General features: G+C 43.1%; 2 protein-coding genes across 5 annotated transcripts in view; one reads left to right on the forward strand and one right to left on the reverse strand.

Annotated features, from left to right (window-relative positions):
- The window catches only part of TEX12 (testis expressed 12), a 220,867-nt gene extending 202,578 nt beyond the window's left edge, over positions 1–18,289 (reverse strand). The window contains exon 1 of one of the 2 annotated variants that reach the window (XM_073603156.1): positions 18,137–18,289. The gene's annotated coding sequence lies outside the window, so the exon portion shown is untranslated. The remainder of the gene's footprint in view (positions 1–18,136) is intronic. The other variant, XM_073603154.1, reaches the window with a different exon arrangement.
- LOC141111118 (interleukin-18-like) overlaps positions 1–19,928 on the forward strand; it is a 91,459-nt gene that overhangs the window by 69,837 nt on the left and 1,694 nt on the right. For all 3 annotated transcript variants that reach the window (XM_073603148.1, XM_073603150.1, XM_073603147.1), the window contains exons 4-5: positions 1,451–1,591; positions 15,018–15,157. In XM_073603148.1, coding sequence (XP_073459249.1) covers positions 1,451–1,591; positions 15,018–15,157 — 281 coding nt within the window. The remainder of the gene's footprint in view (positions 1–1,450; positions 1,592–15,017; positions 15,158–19,928) is intronic.

The raw sequence follows: 19,928 nt of genomic DNA on the forward strand, positions 1-19,928 counted from the left end.
ACCTTAAGGATTTAGAGAAGATATGTAAAGAAGAGTGGACCAAAATCCCTCCTGAGATGTGTGCAAACCTGGTCACCAACTACAAGGAACGTCTTACCTCTGTACTTGCCAACAAGGGTTTCTCCAGCAAGTAAAAAGTGCTTCAATATTATACTGCGCTACTAACAACTGGAATAGGCAGCTGCAAGCACCACAATCTGACAAACCTTGTGTAATATTTGTAAAGGGAAAATAGTACTGTGCTAGAATTTTTATATAAAGTGACTTGTGCAAAATGAATAATAAATCTCAATACTTCACTCAGTACATGAATTCACAATGTGCCAAGTGCATATAGTGCAAATATACAAATGAACAGTGTGTGAAGAAAAGTCCAAAGGGTGTGCTTAATTTCCAATAAAGAGAAAAATCCATAAAATAAAAAGCCACTGGTGTTCAACTTAATTGTTGTGATGAGAAACCACATAAAGAGTTTATTTAATAGAACACCATGGGGTTAAATACGCTTACCGAGATTCATGGACTCCAATGCCATCAGCACTGAGTCAAACAGGCATCAGAAGAATAAGCTCTACAAAGCAATGATCTGTAAGGGGAAGCCAATATTCTGACACCGCATCAGAGTGCAGACTCCATACTAAAAATGCTGTGAGAGATCCTCCACCGACAGCAATACACACACTGACCCTTACCATCAGGGGTGGATCACTACACACAGTGGTTAAATACGCTTGTTACAACTCCTAATCGGCAAGAACACCTGATATCAGCAATCTTTCATGATATAAACGACTTCGCTTCAGATGGACCTCAAGGCAAGCAGGGTTCAGGAATAGGCAAATACGTTTTTTTTTTTTTTTTAAAACCCGGCAAAAACACTCACCAAACCTTAGATAAAATCTTGCATGTAAATTAGTATTACAAAGGAATGTTTCCAACCATCAAGATGGCTGATCTCTGTGTGCGGCGATGTCACGTGATCCAGATCCACTCAATGTGTTTTGTCATACAGGCGTCATCAGGGGCGTCCCTGGGTTTGGTGAGTGTTTTTGCTGGATTTTAATACACTTGGATGCCATGAATTCTACACAATGAAGTGTTTCTTTGCCTATTCCTGAACACTGCATGCCTTGAAGTCCATCTGAAGTGGAGTCCTTTACATCATGAAAGATTGCTGATACCAGGTGTTCTTGATGATTGGGAGTTGTAATAAGCGTATTTGACCGCTGTATGTAGTGGTCCACCCCTGATGGTAAGGGTCAATGTGTGCATTGCTGTCGGTAGAGGATACCTCACAACATTTTTAGTCTGGAATCTGCACTTATTGGACTCTTTACTCTGAATTTCTATTGAGTTACTAATAAGGACTTTCTTTCATGCTTTTAAAGCGCTGCACTTATATGTGTTTTTATCTATATGACATTGACAGTAAATTATTTGGTATTTACAGATGAAGTGGATGCTTTTAAGTGTGCATCCAGTGAAAGTATTCCTTGCAATTTTAAAAATATCTTCGATCAAAAATTAATTCCATACCCGGAGAAATGCTTTGCAGCTTTTCAATCTCGTGGCTCTGAAGAAGAAACTGATGGTAAGCTTTACTTTATTTCTAACATGTATTTTGGTTGTAATTGGAATTCATGTAAACCAAAGATAGTCTGTCCCATTGTGGGGGGTGCTTATTAGGAGACTGTTGTCTTGCCATGAATAAGCATAGTCACAGTGTAGAGTCTCCTTAAGATGCACACATATGTGTATATTAAGCACCATGGCTAAATTGTAGAAAAAAATTGCTTAGTTGCACAGAGCTAAAGACAACATGTACTGAGAAAATATATAACTGTCGTTGCCGCCATCACTGTTATCTGAAAAAAAAACATGGCTGCCTTTGCTGTGTTTTCCATTTTAAAAAGTTGCCTGCTTTTCCTTTTGACTTACCTAGCTGCATGCTTGTTTTGGACCACTGTGTTTGTGTCAGGCTCTAAAAGAATATTAACCGCTTGCCGACCGGCTCACGCCGATATACGTCGGCAGAATGGCACTCCTACGCAAACTGACGTACCTAAAAGTCATTCCGCAAATGCAGGATAGTGGGCGCACGGGTCCCGTGGAAGCGATGTCTGCCGGCGGCCCGTGATCACGGCGAGGAGAGGCAGAACGGGGAACTACCTATTTAAACAAGGCATTTCCCTGTTCTGCCTAGTAACATGGCAGAGATCTTCTGTTCCCTGTCATCGGGAACATCGATCTCTGTCATGTCAGTAGTAGCCCGTCCCCAGTACAGTTAGAACACGTTGAGGGAACACACTTAACCCCTTGATTGCCCCCTAGTGTTTAACCCTTTCCCTGCCAGTGACATTTATACAGTAATCGGTGGCTATTTTAGCTCTGATCGCTGTATAAATGTCAATGATCCCAAAAGTGTCTGATCTGTCCGCTGCAATGTCGCAGTCCCGATAAAAATCGCAGATCACCGCCAATTACTAGAAAAAAAAAAATTATAATAAAAATGCTTTAAATCTATCCCCTACTTTGTAGACGCTATAACTTTTGCACAAATTTGTTTTTTTATATATTTTTTGGTGATTTTTTTTATAGCAGAAAGTAACAAAAATATATATTTTTTTTTTCAAAATTGTCAGTCTTCTTTTGTTTATAGCGCTAAAAATAAAAACCGCAGATGTGATCAAATACCACCAAAAGAAAGCTCTATTTGTGGGGAAAAAAAAGGACGCAGTTAACGCAGTGCCAAATTGTAAAAAGTGCTCTGCTCAGGAAGGGTGTAAAACCTTCCGGGACTGAAGTGGTTAATAAATAAAAGGCTGCTAGAAACAAGTAAGCATACAAAAAAAAAAACTAAATATAACAGTAAAAAAGGGGCAGCATTCCTAATATAGCAACAAAAATGTAGGTGGCACAGTGGTGTAGTGGATAGCACTTTCAACTAGCAGTAAGAAAGGTTTCTGGTTCAAATCCCAACCACGACACTACCTGCCTGGAGTTTGCATGTTCTCCCTGTACCTGGGTGGGTTTCCTCCCACACTCCAAAGACATGCTGGTAGGTTAATTGGATCCTGTCTAAATTGTCCCTAGTATGTATGAATGTGAGTTAGGGACCTTAGAGTGTAAGCTCCTTGATGGTAGGGACTGATGTGAATGTACAATGTATATGTAAAAGCGCTGCGTAAATTGACGGCGCTATATAAGTACCTAAAATAAAAATGTAATAATCAAGTAAATAATAAAATAAAACATCCACTATAAATCATGTGCTTAAAAAACGCCAAAGTGAAAATCACCCACAAAAAATGCATTAATGAATTAAAAAGTCCTTTAACTCCAGAAATGTCAGTGTATTGCTTCCACCATCCAAAAAAGGGAGTACCACGTGCACCAACTCACTAGCTGCAAGTCACACTTTGGGAATTAACAATCTCAGCTTCTACTCTATGGACATCCATCCAGCTAAGGTTCTTTGACTGTAGCAACAGCAGCCCACCACTGAGGGAGTTTTGGAAAAGCTCACAACGCCACTAGATGGAAAAGAAGCACTCACACAAGGAGCCAAACACCAAAAAGGGCAAGATATAGAGTAGCAATTTATTACTGATGCATAAGTACCACATAAAAAATGATAAAACATCCAGATGCCAAGTAGTAAAAACATATACAGAGGTGCACTTACTCAGATGGCCACCAATTCTGAAACAGTAAGTGATGGCGTGACATCAGCATATAGCTCCGCCCGTTGCGTTTCATGCCAACGCACGTCTTCTGGGGACACTAGTGGGAAAAGTGCTGTTAAGGGAAACCTGCACTAAAAGAAATACAGAGGTTGGCATTGCTGAAGTCCATGACGTCATTGTGATTCCTAGTATATGGTATATATGCCACTGTCCATGAGATTGATGTCTATACAGTGCTGTTTGCAAGTGGATTCTTGTAAGTGTTTAGATACTTTTTAAATAAAGGTTCTTTTAATGGTTTTACACTATGTGTGGATGCTTGCTGTTTCTTCACATGTATACATGAGTCTGGGAGTTTGTCTTGTGAGCGTTGAGACCCCCTACTGGGATCTGGAACATTGGGAGATTAACAACATCCATTAAAGAGCGATTGGGTTTTATTGGAAAGACCAAGTTCTGTCAATTGCCTGTTCTACTCAATATTTATGATATGTGAGTAAATATCTTCTGATAAGCGAGCTGACCTTACATGTTGGTGGTGGAGCACTGATTGATGGTGAAAATTCAGATACAATTGTGCTCATAAGTTTACATACCCTGGCGGAATTGATGATTTCTTGGCCATTTTTCAGAGAATATGAATGATAACACAAAAACATCTCTTTCACTCACGGTTAGTGTTTGGCTGAAGCCATTTATTATCAATCAACTCTTTACTCTTTTTAAATCATAATGGCAACGGAAACTACCCAAATTACCCTGATCAAAAGTTTACATACCCTGGTGATTTTGGCCTGATAACATGCACACAAGTTGACACAAACGGGTTTGAATGGCTATTAAAGGTAACCATCCTCACCTGTGATCTGTTTGCTTGTAATTAGTGTGTATGTATAAAAGATTTGATAATGATGATGATTTTCTGGACTCCTGACAGACCCAGTGCTGCACTGACGTTTCTGGATTCTGAGTCATGGGGAAAGCAAAAGAATTGTCAAAGGATCTGCAGGAAAAGGTAGTGGAACTGTAAAAAACAGGAAAGGGATTTAAAAAGATATCCAAGGAATTGAGCATGCCAATCAGCAGTGTTCAAACTCTAATCAAGAAGTGGAAAATGAGGGGTTCTGTTTTTTTTTTTTATAAATTCTTGATTTAAGAGAGGTGAACATGCAGAAATACATTGACTACACTGGTACATATCACAATAAAGAAGACAGTCTCCCAAGTCCCACAGATAAATAACCCTGAAAAGAGGGGATCTCAGCTATCAGAGGGGAATCATAACACGTATTAATGGAACGGGAGTGTTCCACATCCTGCACAACCATTTTAACGGCAAATGCATTTGTAGGTTTTGGGGAGAGAAGGAAAAAAAAGAGATTTGAGCCTGTAAGTGACCAGCTCAAAAAAGGCATAGCATGTTAGTGCTGATAACCTAGACAGTACAAGAGAAGAGAAAGAAGATGGGACAGGGAGCATAGAGGAGGGGAATCAAAAAAAAAAAAAAGGGGGGTGGTTGAAAGTCGCAGCCGCAGCCACCCTCTTTTGGGTCCTCCCAGAGACAACCTCCTCAGGGGTGCTGAGCCACCAGCTGTCCGTACTCCTTTCTCTGTGGCCACAAAGTCCTCCATCTCATGTATGTCCACCACTTTTTTCAATCAACCCACCACCGACGGAGGCTGCGTCTGTTTCCAATTCAAAGGGATGCAGCTCTTTGCAGGAGTGTTCCGATCTCATCCCCGCATCTCAAGCATAGGTCCGTGCACTGAGGGAACATCCTATGTATCTTTTCTGGTGTATAGTACCAACGGGACAGTATTTTGTATCCCACTTCTTGTTGTCTTGCGCAAATTGAGGTCTTGTGGGTGAAAAGAATGATTCTGGCTACCTGCTTCTCCGTCAATTGTATATCCAATTCACGCTCCCACCAGGAAATATAGGGAGGCCTATACTCCGGGGGCAGCGATACCAATAGTTGATATGTCAGGGATATTGCATGTCTCAACAGTGTCTGATCCAGGCACAGTGATTCAAAGGGGGTCAATTGCCTCTCATAGGCGGCCAGCAATGAGCCAATGAAGTGGGACAGCTGGACCTTTTGCCAGAAAGAGAGCCCACTCAGGGCCGGATCGTCCAATATTTGCTGCCTATTTCTCCACTGTCCATTAGTGAGGAAATTTTGCGCCTGTGACCTCTCAATCTGTTTCAAAGCCAGGAATCTAGGATCATTCAGACCCGGAGTGAAAGCCGGGTTGCCCACTGCCGGGGTGAGTGGGGATGGGGGCGGCGCGACCGACAAATCTCGGAAAACCTTCCAAGCCGTCTGTATTGTCACCCCCACCGTGGGGTGGTCTGAAATCTGTTTTGGCAAGGACTTCTGGCACCAGGGCAATGATCAGAGGTGGGCCCCTGTTAGGGATTGTTCTATTTCCACCCACTGTTTCAGGGAGCCGTGACGGCACCAATCTAGTATACGGGTTAGATGGCATGCCGTGTGGTAGAGATTGGCGTCCGGCAGGGCTAAGCCTCCCTTCAGCTTTGGGAGCCGGAGAACTGTTTGGGTTAGCCGTGGCAGTTTCCGGGCCCACACAAAATGAACCAACACTCTGTTCACCGCTTTTAGGAAGGATGTCAGCACCTGTATAGGTATTGCTTGAAAGTGATATAACAGTCTGGGTAGGATATTCATTTTTACTATGCTGCAGTGACCAAACCAGGAGAACAGCCCATGTTGCCACTCCTGTAGATCCTTCTTTATAGCTGTTAAAAGGGGAGGGAAGTTGAGGAGGAAGAGTTCCTCCGTCTTGCTGGACAACAGGATCCCCAGGTATTTAATTTGTGTAGCCGCCCATTTAAACAGAAAGTCTACCCGGAGCAACATAGCTAGGGATGGAGGCAAAGAGACAGTAAGCACTTCCGATTTTTGGTAGTTAATATGGAACGATGACAAGGCCTTGTATATCTTCAGTTCTTTAAGCAAGTTTGGGATAGAAACAAGGGGATTGGTCAGGAAGAGTAGCAGATCATCTGCGAATGCTGCAATTTTCGGGGACAGTGTGGCATCGAGGCGGGGGGCCCGTAATATTTGGGCTGTCCCTGATGAGGTGCAGGAAAGGTTCAAAAGTAAGAACGCATATCAGGGGTGATAAGGGACACCCCTGTCTTGTCCCATTTGCTATTGCAAATGGAGAAGAGAGGTGACCGTTGATCTTGACCTGGGCCGATGGGCAAGAATAGATAGCTTGTACCCAATTCATCATGCGCTCCTTCAAGCATATACAACGGAGGGTTTCAAACCGGAAAGGCTAGCTCACCCTGTCAAACGCCTTTTCGGCATTCGTTGAGAGGAGCAGTAGTGGGGTTTTTCACGTCCGTGCAGCATAGGTAATATTGATTGCTTTTGTTGTATTGTCGCGCGCCTCCCTTGTAGGGACAAATCCGACTTGGTCGGAATGGATCAGTTGTGGTATCAGGTCGATCAGACGCATAGATAACATTTTTGTAAAAACCTTGAGATCTGCATTTAGTAATGAGATCGGCCGATAATTTTGGCAATGTAATGGGTCCTTGCCCTCCTTTGGGATCACTGAAATGTGTGCTCTTAATGCGTCCCCTGGGAGGGCTGTCCCATCTCCTGCCGCATTATATGCTGAGAGAAAATGTGGAATCAACAGGTCCCCAAAGGTCCTGTAGGAAAGAAGGGAATAACCATCAGGACCCAGTGCCTCGCCTAATTGCATGTGTGCCATTGCCATGGCCACCTCATCCGCCGAGATTTCTCTAATCCGGACAACTCCACCTCCGAAAGACTGGGTAGGCCAGACCTATGCAGGTATTCTCGAATTTTCCTCCGCTCGGAGGATTTTTCCTCCTCAGATGTTGGGCATGGGAGATTATACAGAGCTGTATAATACTCCCGGAACAGTTTAACGATACCTTCTGTAGTGTGGACTTTGTTGTTGGTGTCGTTAAGAAGTTCAGGAATGAACATGCGAGCCCTCTGAGCTCTCAGGGCCCCATGCTAGCATTTTCCCGCATTTGTTTCTGTTTTCATAAAATGACCAGCGACATTTAGATATCACCGCCTTGGCCCTAAACAGGGCCAGGGAGCGGAACTGGTTCCGCAAAGGCCGTCAATTTAAGGAGGGTTTTGGAGGCTAAAGACTGTTTATGGGCTGTTTCTAGGTATCTGATTTTTTCCAAAATGTCTACGATTCGCTTTGATCGCTCTTTCTTGATTTGTGATCCTATTTTGATCAGAAGGCCTCTGATGTAGCTTTTGTGTGCCTCCCACACTATTGTCGAGGGAACCTTGGGGCCCACATTCGTGGAAAAGAACTGTCTCAGTTCCCTGGACACCTCTTCAGGCACCTCAGGCAGCTGGATCAGTGAGTCATTAAGCTTCCATGTCCACTGATTCACTGCGGGCTGGAGCAAGTCGACGTCTACAAAAACCGGGGCATGGTCCGAAAAAGTAATAGAACCAATCAAGGCTGAGGTGACCTTAGACAAGAGCGCTTGTGGCAGCATGAACCGATCAATTCTGGTATAGGAATTATGAGGATACGAATAGAATGTATAGTCCCTGTGATTTGTATAAAGAATCCGCCACACATCTACCAAGTGGAACTCATGGAAGTTCTTTTTAAGGCGCTTCAGTGTTGCGTAAGAGATCTGAGATGTGCTCCTGGTAGAGTCCAAAGACGGGTCCATGACAAAGTTCACGCTGCCACCCAAAATCACTGCTCCTTCGGCAAAGTCGACCAGTTTAGACATAGCTGGTTCCAGAAAAGAGATCTGGTTGGAATTGGGGAGGTATAGGTTGACCAGGGTAATCAGAGATCCCCCAAACGTCCCCTTAACAAAGAGAGCTCTTCCCTCTGCATCGTCCCACCGATCCTTAAACTGCCATGGGGTAGAGCCTCGGGACAAGATGCTCACACCCCTTGACTTAGAGTCAGAGGAGCAGCAGTGGTACACTGTCGGGAAAAGGCGGTTATGGAGTCTTGGTGTTTTATCCGCACGGAAGTGGGTCTCCTGAAGGAAACACACTTGGGCCTTCATATGTTTTAGATTAGCTAGCACCATGGAGGGCCTCTCAGGGGTATTCAGTCCCTTCACATTAATGGAAATGAGGCGGACAGGCTCTGTTTCACCTGTGGGCACGATCGCGACCAGAGGATGCAAACAAGAAAAAAAAAAGGGGGGGTTGAAGAGGAGGGGGAGGCAGGAAAGGGTACAGAGACTAAAGAGTGAGAGGAAAGACAAGGAAGAAGTGACTGTGAACAAGAGAAAGCAGGTGAATAGGGGAGAAAGAAAGATAGTCAGAAAAGAAAGAAAAAAGGAGGGGGGAACTAAGAAAGGAAGACTAATACGCCTTGGGCGTAGGAGAGACCTAGTCTCACAACACCCCTGTAACCCTTAAACAAAGGTCACTGAATGGGTGCAACCCTATGTGGGGAAAGTGGTTGAACACAACAGTGGTCGGAGGCTCCCTATCCCGACCCACTGAATAGATTGCGAAGAGCTAAGCACTTCACAAAGGCCTTTTATATCTAAATAACAGTTAAACAGCTGAACAACACAATATCAAAGGGGTTCTGTTTAAAACAAACCACGGTCAGGTAAACCAACTAAAATTTCAGCCACAACTGCCAGGAAAATTGTTTGGGATGCAAAGAAAAACCCACAAATAACTTCAGGTGAAATACAGGACTCTCTGAAAACATGTGGTGTGGCTGTTTCAAGATGCACAATAAGGAGGCACTTGAAGAAATATGGACTGCATGGTCGAGTCGCCAGAAGAAAGCCATTACTATGCAAATGCCACAAAGTATCCCGCTTACAAAAAGCACAGAGACAAGCCTCGAATCTTCTGGCACAAAGTCATTTGGAGTGATGAAACCAAAATTGAGCTTTTTGGCCACAACCATTAACGCTACATTTGGAGAGGAGTCAACAAGGCCGATGATGAAAAGTACGGAGATGGATCGCTCATGTTTTGGGGATGTGTGAGCTACAAAGGCACAGGAAATGGTCAAAATTGTTGGCAAGATGAATGCATAATATTATCAAAAAATACTGGAGGAACATTTGCATTCATCAGCCAGGAAGCTGCGCATGGGACGTACTTGGACATTCCAACATGACAATGATCCAAAACACAAAGTCAAGTTGACCCGTCATTGGCTACAGCAGAACAAAGTGAAGGTTCTGGAGTGGCCATCTCAGTCTCCTGACCTCAATATCGTTGAGCCACTCTGGGGAGATCTCAAACGTGCAGTTCATGCAAGACAGCCCAAGAATTTACAGGAACTGGAGACTTTTTGCCGAGAGGAATGGGCAGCTTTACCATCTGAGAAGATAAAGAGCCTCATCCACAAATACCACAAAAGACTTCAAGCTGTCATTGATGTTAAATGAAGCAATACATGGTATTAAGAACTGGGGCATGTAAACTTATGATCAGGGTCATTTGGGAGGTTTCTGTTGCCATTATGATTTAAAAAGAGTGAACACAGTTGATTGATAATAAATGGCTTCAGCCAAACACTAATGCCGCGTACACACGGTCGGACTTTTCGTCTACAAAAGTCCGACAGCCTGTCCGACAGACTTTCGACGGACTTTTGGCGGACTTGCGGCAGACTTTCTTACGAACGGACTTGCCTACATACGATCACACAAAAGTCCGACGGATTCGTACGTGATGACGTACACCGGACTAAAATAAGGAAGTTGATAGCCAGTAGCCAATAGCTGCCCTAGCGTGGGTTTTTGTCCGTCGGACGAGCACACAGACGAGCGGATTTCTGGGTCCGGCATAGTTACGACGTAAAGATTTGAAGCATGTTTCAAATCTAAAGTCCGTCAGATTTGAGGCTGGAAAAGTCCACTGAAAGTCCGGGGAAGCCCACACACGATCGGATTGTCAGCCAGCTTTAGTCCGTCGGCGTCCGTCGGACTTTTGTAGACGAAAAGTCCGACCATGTGTACGCGGCATAACTATGAGTGAAAGAAATGTTTTTGTGTTATCATTGATATTCTTTGAAAAATGGCCAAGAAATCATAAATTCTTCCAGGGTATGTAAACTTATGAGTACAACTGTATATTATCCCTTCATGTGGGAATATGATTTAACCTCTTGGGGACTTATTATTTTTCACAGCAATCATTTCTGCTCACTGAATTCTTCACTTTAACACTAACAGGAGTTCTTACAGTGATTCATTGCTGTCTATTGAACTTTTCACTCTTATATTAGCAGGAGAACTTGTGTTATTTATACCAACAGACAGTATCCTATGTTACTGTTGTTTACACTTGGATTTTTCTATATGACATATCATTTTTCACGTACCGTATATACTCGAGTATAAGCCGAGATTTTCAGCCCCCTCGTCTTATACTCGAGTCAAGCACTTTTCTGGTGCAAAGAATGACATTTTCTGAACCGACTTTGGGACCCTGTAACTCGCGATCACTTGGTGCCGGGAGTGCAAAACCAGTGGAAGTATCACTACAACATATCCAAAACTGTGGTTCCTAGCACCAAGTGGCCCCGAGATATGGGGCACCAAAGTCGGTTTGGAAAATGTCATTCTCTGCTGCAGAAAAGTGCTTGTCATTTTCCGAACTGACTTTGGGGCCTCGTATCTCTGGGTCACTTGGTGCTAGGAACACCATCTTTGGACATGTTATAGTTCTAGTTCCACTGGATTTGCAGACTGGTTCCTAGCACCAAGTGGCCCTGAGATACGGGGGCGCCAAATTCAGTCAACTGTGTCCATCTGCAGGATTTGTCATTTCGGCACCCTTTGGCTCCAGAGACCCCAAATTTTGGCTGCAGCTAGGGGGCATCTAGGAATCCTTAACTACCATGTTTGAAGTTCGGGGGACCTATGGCTGCAAATGGGCACAGTGAGGCTGCAAATGCCGATGACACACAGATCTATCTCTCCACTCCTCAACTCACCCCCACTATCTCCTCACGGATCTCAAACTTGCTGAATGACATATCGGTATGGATGTCACACCACTTCCTCAAACTTAATCTTTCTAAAACTGAGCTTGTTATATTTCCTCCTTCACGGTCCCCCTCCTGTGACTTCACCATTAATATCAACAACACAACCATTGATCCCTCCACACATGCCAGGGTCCTGGGTGTAATCCTTGACTCTGACCTCTCCTTCAGCCCCCATATCCAATCACTGGCTAAATCCTGCCGCCTTAACCTCCGCAACATCTCCAGAATTTGACCCTTCCTGACTAATGACACCACAAAGCAACTTATTCACTCCTTGATTATTTCCCGCCTCGACTACTGCAACTCTCTCCTTAATGGCCTACCCTTAAGCAGGCTATCCCCCTTCAGTCTATTATGAATGCTGCTGCTAGGCTAATACACCTCACTAATCGATCCATGACTGCTGCTCCTCTCTGCCAATCCCTTCACTGGCTTCCCCTACCCCACCGTGTAAAATTCAAAATGCTAACCATAATATACAAGGCCATTCACAACATCGCCCCCATCTACATCACCAACCTCATCTGCAGATATCGCCCAAATCGCCCCCTCCGCTCCTCCCAGGACCTCCTGCTCTCTAGCTCCCTTGTTACCTCCTCCCATGCTCACCTTCAGGACTTTTCCAGAGCCTCTCCCATCCTCTGGAAATCCCTACCCCAGTATATCCGATCAGCCCCTACCCTGTCCACCTTTAGGAGATCCCTGAAAACTCATTTATTCAGGGAAGCCTATCCCACACCCACATAACTGTCCCTGAGCCACCCCCATCAATCTTTGCAGCTATTACCTTTTGTACCACCACCCCCTCCCTTTAGAATGTAAGCTCTGCGAGCCGGGCCCTCCTGTACCTTTTGTATTGAACTGTACTGTAATGGTGTTGTCCCCCTTATACATTGTAAAGCGCTGCGTAAACTGTTGGCGCTATATAAATCTCGTATAATAATAATAATAATAATAATAACATTGTTGACCCTCTTTTCCACTTACAGTAGCTGCGCATTTCTCACCCTAGGCTTATACTCAAGTCAATAGGTTTTCCCAGTTTTTTCTGGCAAAATTAGGTGCCTCGGCTTATATTCGGGTCGGCTTATACTCAAGTATATACGGTATTTTCATTTATTTTAGCACTGCACTATAATGTATACATCCATTGCTGCCCCCCCAAGTCCTCCACAAATGCTAGTTGTCTAGCTGTCTCTGATTTATCTTTTTCAAAGAAGAGTTTAACTACGACAGTCTATTTCCCTTTGGTGACAAAACAAAGGCATGCCCTGTCTTCTGTACCAATGAGCAACGAGGAGCTGCATCTAAACTGCACTGGTGGGTAGGGCGGTAGTCTTTATTATTTTTGTATTGTGTTACTAGCAAGCATGACCCTGGTATGTTTGTGACTGTGTGCAGCACCTGCTGCCTTAGGCCATGCCCTCTATTAGCTATGCACAAATTTGGCCCAGAATGTGTCTAAGAAGGAGCCACTACCCCTAAACTATAGTGCAAAGCTTCCAAAGGACAGACGATCATTTTTAAAAAGTCAAAGTGACCTTCGGCCTTCCAGGATAGGGAGTTAAAGGGGTTGTAAAAGTAATTAAAAAAAAGAAAAATAAATAACAAACATGTCTATATTTACCTACTCTGTGCAATGGAATCACAGAGTGGGCAGGAACCTCCTCTTTTCGGTTCCCCCACCGGCACTCCTGGCCCCTCCTCTCTGGTCAGTGCGTGCTCGCTTCCGAGTCCCTCTGCTGCGTCCATTGACAAAGACATCCGTGCTCGGCCCCGCCCCCGCTTCCTCATTACTGGCTTGGATTGACAGTACTAGGAGCCAATGGCTCCCGGTGCCCCGGCAAAGCCAGCCAGACCTGGAAGTGAGGGGAGAAAAGATCTGCAGACGTGCACACCGCTGGATCGAATGAGGTCTCCGGTAAGTAAAGGGGGGCTGAGGGGACAATGCTGACACCCAAACATTTTTTACCTTAAAGCAAGGAATGCATTAAGGTAAAAAACGTTTAGACTTTACAACCACTTTAACTAGAACTAAAAACCAGCCAGCTGACTTAATCAGAACTAAAACTGAAATGGTTAGGCTTGTGTGTCCCATTAAACTGTGAACTATGTGATACCATTTTTTTAAAGGCATCTTCCTTTTAAGCGATAAAATCAGTATGATTCACTAATAACATTGTTCAACAAAAGATAAAAGCATTCATTTAGATATACAGTAAAACCTTGGTTTGAGAGTGTTTAGCAAGACAAGCACATTTTTTTTAGAACGTTTGACTTGATAAAGGAGCGATGTCTTGATATACAAGTAGCCTCACTTCACAACTAAGTACAAAAGGGATGAGAGGCGCCTCTAAGTGTAGCAATATGGTTATATTTAATGAAGGTAGAACATTTAGTAACTCAAATGGTTGAAGATTAAAAGGCACATTTAAGTATGCAGGCATCCGGGGGTAAAGCTGTCCCCATAGACCATCCTCCACACCGCCATCGACGTCATCACTTCCACTCTGCACTCCACGAGCGCTTCAAGCCTCGCTTTCTCTGTCACAATTGCAGACTGACAGCGGTGAGAGTGCGTAGGATGGTCTATGTGGACAGCTTTACCCTGGATGCCTGTATACTTAGATGTGCCTCTTTTAAATCATCAACCATGTGAGTTGCTAAATGTTGTAACTTCATAAAATGTAACCATATTGCTACACTTAGAGGCGCCTCTCTTCTCTTTTATACTCTGTAGCTTCTGATGGATTTTGCTTCTAATCCCCTTTGTGGAGGCTTCCATTTGTGGATGGACATTTTATGGTTACACAACCTATCACATTGCTATAATCTTTTTATATGGACTATAAACTGAAGGATTTATGAAAAAATGTTTGTGGAACAAATCATCTGAGTTTCCATTATTTCTTATGGGGAAATTTGCTTTGAAATACAAATGCTTTGCATAACAAGGAACGAATTATGCTCGCAATCCAAGGTTTTACTGTACTATGTTCTAATATTAAACATAGATCTCAGCAGGTTGATTTGAAACTTATCACAAATATTTCATAATGCCAATGTACAAACATGAGGCATACACACTAAAGGGCCTGCTTCCTTTTGTTTACAGAAGAGGGATCTATCAGTGTCTAGTTGCTGTGAGGTTGGAAAATCTTTGAGTGTGATGATAAACTAAAATTTCAGTATTGTCTAACCATTGATAAAATGTGGCAAGTGAAATTCAAATCTGGCACAACTCATCAAAAGCTCATAATTGTCATATTATAATATTAAATCTCTGTTTTTTTTTTTTCAGGTAGCCAACCGATATTCTTCTTAAAAAAGTACAAAGAACTTGCTTGGCATGATAGAGGACTGGCAGTTGCCATCACTTTCAAAGAGAACAATAAAAACTACATTGTGAGCGTTAACAGTGATTCCTCTCTTGCTTTTAACGTAAGTATGTCTCCAGAGCGATCTATCCACTAAAAGAGGACACCTGTCACTTCTTATGCCCTGTACACATGATCGGATTTTCCGACAACAAATGTTGGATGTGAGCTTGTTGGCAGAAAGTCCGACCGTGTGTATGCTCCATCGAACATTTGTTGTCAGACTTTCCACCAACAAATGTTGGCGAGCAGGTTCTCAAATTTTCCACCAACAAATGTTTGTTGTCAGACTTTCCGATTGTGTGTATACAAGTCCGTCGGACAAAAGTTCACGCATGCTCGGAATCAAGTACGAGCCGGAAGTGCTCGGTCTTGTAAAACTAGCGTTTGTAATGGAGATATCACGTACGTCTTGTATGTCACTACGTTCATAATTGTTGGCCAACATTTGCGTGACCGTGTGTATGCAAGACAAGTTGGAGCCAACACCCTTCGAACAAAAATCTCTGTTTTTGTTGTCAGAAAGTCCGATTGTGTGTACGGGGCATAAGAGTACATTTCATATGATATCGCTATAGGTGTAATCTATTTTCTAATGTACAGTATTGGATACTTTTCTCAAAATGACAACAATTTTTATATGAATTAACCTGATAATCAAGTGAAGTGGTCCTGCCCAACACAGTCTGAACAACAGGGAGCTTATGAAACTTGGAATCTTATTTCTCAGGTTGATGGTGACCTATACTGAAGGACCTCTAGACTTGTCCTAATTTATTCCTGTGACAAGCTTCGACTAGATATCCCTTTCCATAATCCATACACATGAAACCCTTGTCCCTTCCATGGACATTTAGCCCTTATGAAGGTCAGCACAGTGGATTGGTGGTTAGCATGTCTACCTTTCAGTCACTGGGATTCCTGGTTGCAATCCCAACTAGGACACTATGTTCATGGAGCTTGCATGTTCGTCCTGTGGTTGTGTGGATTTCCTCCAGGAGCCCTGGTTTACAGCTACTCTAAAAGATATGCTAGTAGGTTAACCAGCTCATGTCTAAATTGGCCATACTATATTTATTTACACATGTAAGATTAAATTGTAAGCTCATTGAGGGTAGAGACTGATATGAACATATACTAAAAAGTAATGGACTTTGGTGGTGCGCAAGGATCCACAAAACAAACTGTGCATTAAGGCTCCATGCACACTAGCGGTTTTTTTTTTAAGCTCCTAGAAGCTGTTATTAGTATTTTTTTCTGCTCCTAGAAGCTAAATAGTGTTATCCTATGGGGTTCATTTACTAAAGGCAAATAGTGCGGTTGCTCCAGAGCTTTGTAAATGAGGTAAAACTTCACTTTGCAAAGAATACCCAATCACGTGGAAGGAAAAATAAAAAAACAGCATTTTTGCTTGCTCATGATTGGATAATGGAAGTCCGCAGAGCTTCTGCTCATTTACTAAGACCTGGAGCAACTGCCCTTTGCAAAGTGCACAGTCAATTTGCCTTTAGTAAAACAAGTCCTATGTGTCCATGCAGGGCTGGACTGGAACAAAAATGTGGCCCTGGACTTCATCCAGACCGGCCCAGGGCACAACACATCAGGGCACATCAGGGCGCATAGCACATCGGGGCACATAGCACATTAGGCATAGGGCACATTAGGGCACATCAGGGCATATAGCACATGGGGGCACATCAGGGCTTGGGGCACATAATGGCACATGGCACATCAGGGCACATTATGGGGCACATCAGGGCACATTATGGGGCACATTGTTTACTAGCCAGCATGCAGAGTAGCACAGGAAGCGTCTGTGATAGGTTCTCTCTCATGTCACGCTGCTCCCCGGTGGCCCCTCCTCTCTTCTCGTCCATCCCCATTTGCTTTTGACATCATCTGGGATGGACGAGAAGAGATCTACCCGTCAGGTGCCAGCTGTCGGCGATTGATGGGTAGATCGCTGCGGACCTCCGATGCAATAGGCGGCCGCTGAAACTGGCCCACTGAGCAATCGGCCCACCGGGAAGCTCCCGGTAGACCCGATGGCCAGTCCATTCCTGTGTCCATGCACACTACTTTAGGCTATTAGAATTTTTTGAGCTTTAGCGTCTAGGAGCAGAAATTTTTTTTTCTTTGTAGTTTCTTGAGGCGTTTTTCCAGCAGAAACGTTCCTAAACGCTACTAATAGTGTTTTTTTGAGCATTTCTTCCCTTTTACTGCAAAAACGCGAATAAAACCTTAACGCTCCTAAAACTCTACTAATACGCTACTACAAAAAGCTATTACCAGCGTTTTTTATCCCAAGTTTTTTCCAGTTTTTTTGCACTCTATTGTTTTTCTCAGCTCCTAGAAGCTGTTATTAGCATTTTTTTCTGCTCCTAGAAGCTAAATAGTGTTATCCTATGTGTCCATGCACACTACTTTAGGCTATTTAGCATTTTTTGAGCTTCAGCTCCTGGGAGCAGAAAAAAAAATAGTTTTTGTAGAGTTTCTTGGAGCGTTTTTCCAGCAGAAAAATATGCTGAATGCTCCTAACTGCTCCTAGCTGCTCCTAACAGCTTTTTTTTTAGCTTTTTCTTTTTCTTAAAGTGGAGGGCCACCCTAAAATAAAAAATTGCATCAAAAATCTTAAAAAAAAATAAAAAAATAAAACATTTGAAAAAAAAAAAATGTTAACTTACCTGAAACCTTTGTTGCTAGGCAGTCTTCCTAATCTGCCTCTTCCTATTCCGCTGCGCTTCCTCCTCTTCGGTGAGCGGCCCCACTGCCTGTTTCCCTTCTTTAAGATGGAGGCGCCAGCGGCAAATCTGATGGACGGATCGGCCTCGTGGGGCCGACATCACGGGCTCGCTGGACAGGTAACTGTCCTTATTAAAAGTCAGCAGCTACAGTGTTTGTAGCTGCTGACTTTAAAAAAAAAAAAAATATATTGCGGCCGGAACCTCCCTTTAAAGTGGTTGTATACACATTCTGATGACTTTCCATTACATGTGCAATTGGTGGTTTTACAATTAGTTGCGCCTGATGATTTTCTCCTTACCCGCATGATTTGCGAGTTATCGCTATATTTGTTTCTGATGACGTCGCCCACGCATGCACTGTATCTTCTACTTTTCCGGCAAGCAGAGACCCTGCTGTAAAAATGCAGTGTCTATGTCGGGGCTGCGTCATTTCCTGTTGTCGACGTCAGCCCCATCATCCCGCAATGCTTCCTCCTAATTCTTTCAGCATTGAGAAGAGGCTTGGATAATGGTATTACAGCGCATGCGCGGGATTATGGAGAGGGAAATATAATGCAGACAGAAATAAAGAATAATACAGATGCAGAAGACCACAGTGATGGTGCCGTCTATTATAGAGAAGATTATTTACAGTAAGAACGATTTTTGAGCTTACACTTAGTGCCCATTTTGTTCTAATGAATAGGTAGTTTATAATATTGGAAAAATCGGTTTTCTTTTGGAGCGTTTACTACCGATTTAATGTACTAAAAAAACACCAATAAGATGCTAATGCTTCTAAATGCTACTAAAATGCTACTAGAAGCTGGCACAAAGATGCTAGTATCTGCATTATTCATCCAGAATTTATCTGGCATTTTTTTTTAGCTTATAGGGGTTGATTTACTAATTACGATCGTGTGTACGGGCCATGAGGCCTCTTGCACACTGCAGCTTGAAAAAGCTCAGTACAGCTTTTTTGTTTTTTACGTGCCTATGAACACAGGCGCATAAACAAGCGCCGTGTATCTTTCAGTAAAAAAAAAAATATAGAAAAATCAGCTTTTTTGGTCAGTAATTTATGCCCCAATGCATGCAAATGGGTGCAAATACGTATGAATGTGCGCAAATGCCCATTTGAAGATTGTGCAGAATGAGAACGCGAAAATATGTTTTTGTGCATTTGTGCAAAAATGCGCGAGTGCGCGCCAGCATATACACGAAAATACATACAAAGAAAAAACTTCTGAAAAAGTAGATGCTCAAACAGGAGTATCATGTGCAAAAGCCTAACAGCTTTTTTTTCTTTATGTACTGTAAAAACGAGAATAAAATGCTACTAAAACGCTACTAGAAGCTGGCACGAAAACAATGTTATCAGCATTTTTCATCCAGCGTTTTTTTTCTAGCATTCTTTGAACTTATAAAAAACGCCTAAAGCTCCATGCACACTAGTTTTTTTTTTAAGCTCCTAGAAGCTATTATTGGCATTTTTTGTCCATTCACACTACATTAGGTAGCGTTTTTTGAGCCTTGGTGTCTAGGAGAAGAAAAATAAAACGAACAGAGCCCTGGATAGCAGTAAAAGCCTGACAGGGGGTCTAACCCTACCTCAATAAACTAGGAAAATACGAGGAAAAAAATGATTTGACTGGACATACACTTTAAAGTAAGTGTGCAGTTCCTGACTAATGGACAGGGAATTTCTGTGGCCTCGGGTGTGTGTGTGAAAAATCTGTGTGAAGAGTATAATCCCATGAGGTTCTAAACCACATATTCGAAAAATCATTGTTTAAGTGATGTTAAAGTGTTACTAAATCCACAACAGTAAAATAAGTTTGTATATGCAGTAACGTGTGCTTGTTATACTCACTGTGGAACCTAAGGGGTTAGTCCTCTGCATTGTGGAAAAAGGGCTGTTTGATCCTGTCTTCTCTGATCCTCCCCTTTTTCCACAGTTCCCAATCCATCTCCTGGTAGTACAGAGCCTTGGGGGCGCTCTGCACATGCTCAGTTTGATGTGTATTGCTGGAGAGTTTTTTTGTTGTTTTTGTTTTGTGAGGATGCATGTGATAGGCACAGGGCAAATCAGCACTGCCCAGACAGAGGGTC

The sequence above is a fragment of the Aquarana catesbeiana genome, linkage group LG10, assembly GCF_042186555.1.
Source record: "Aquarana catesbeiana isolate 2022-GZ linkage group LG10, ASM4218655v1, whole genome shotgun sequence".
Classification (NCBI taxonomy): Eukaryota; Metazoa; Chordata; class Amphibia; order Anura; family Ranidae; genus Aquarana; species Aquarana catesbeiana.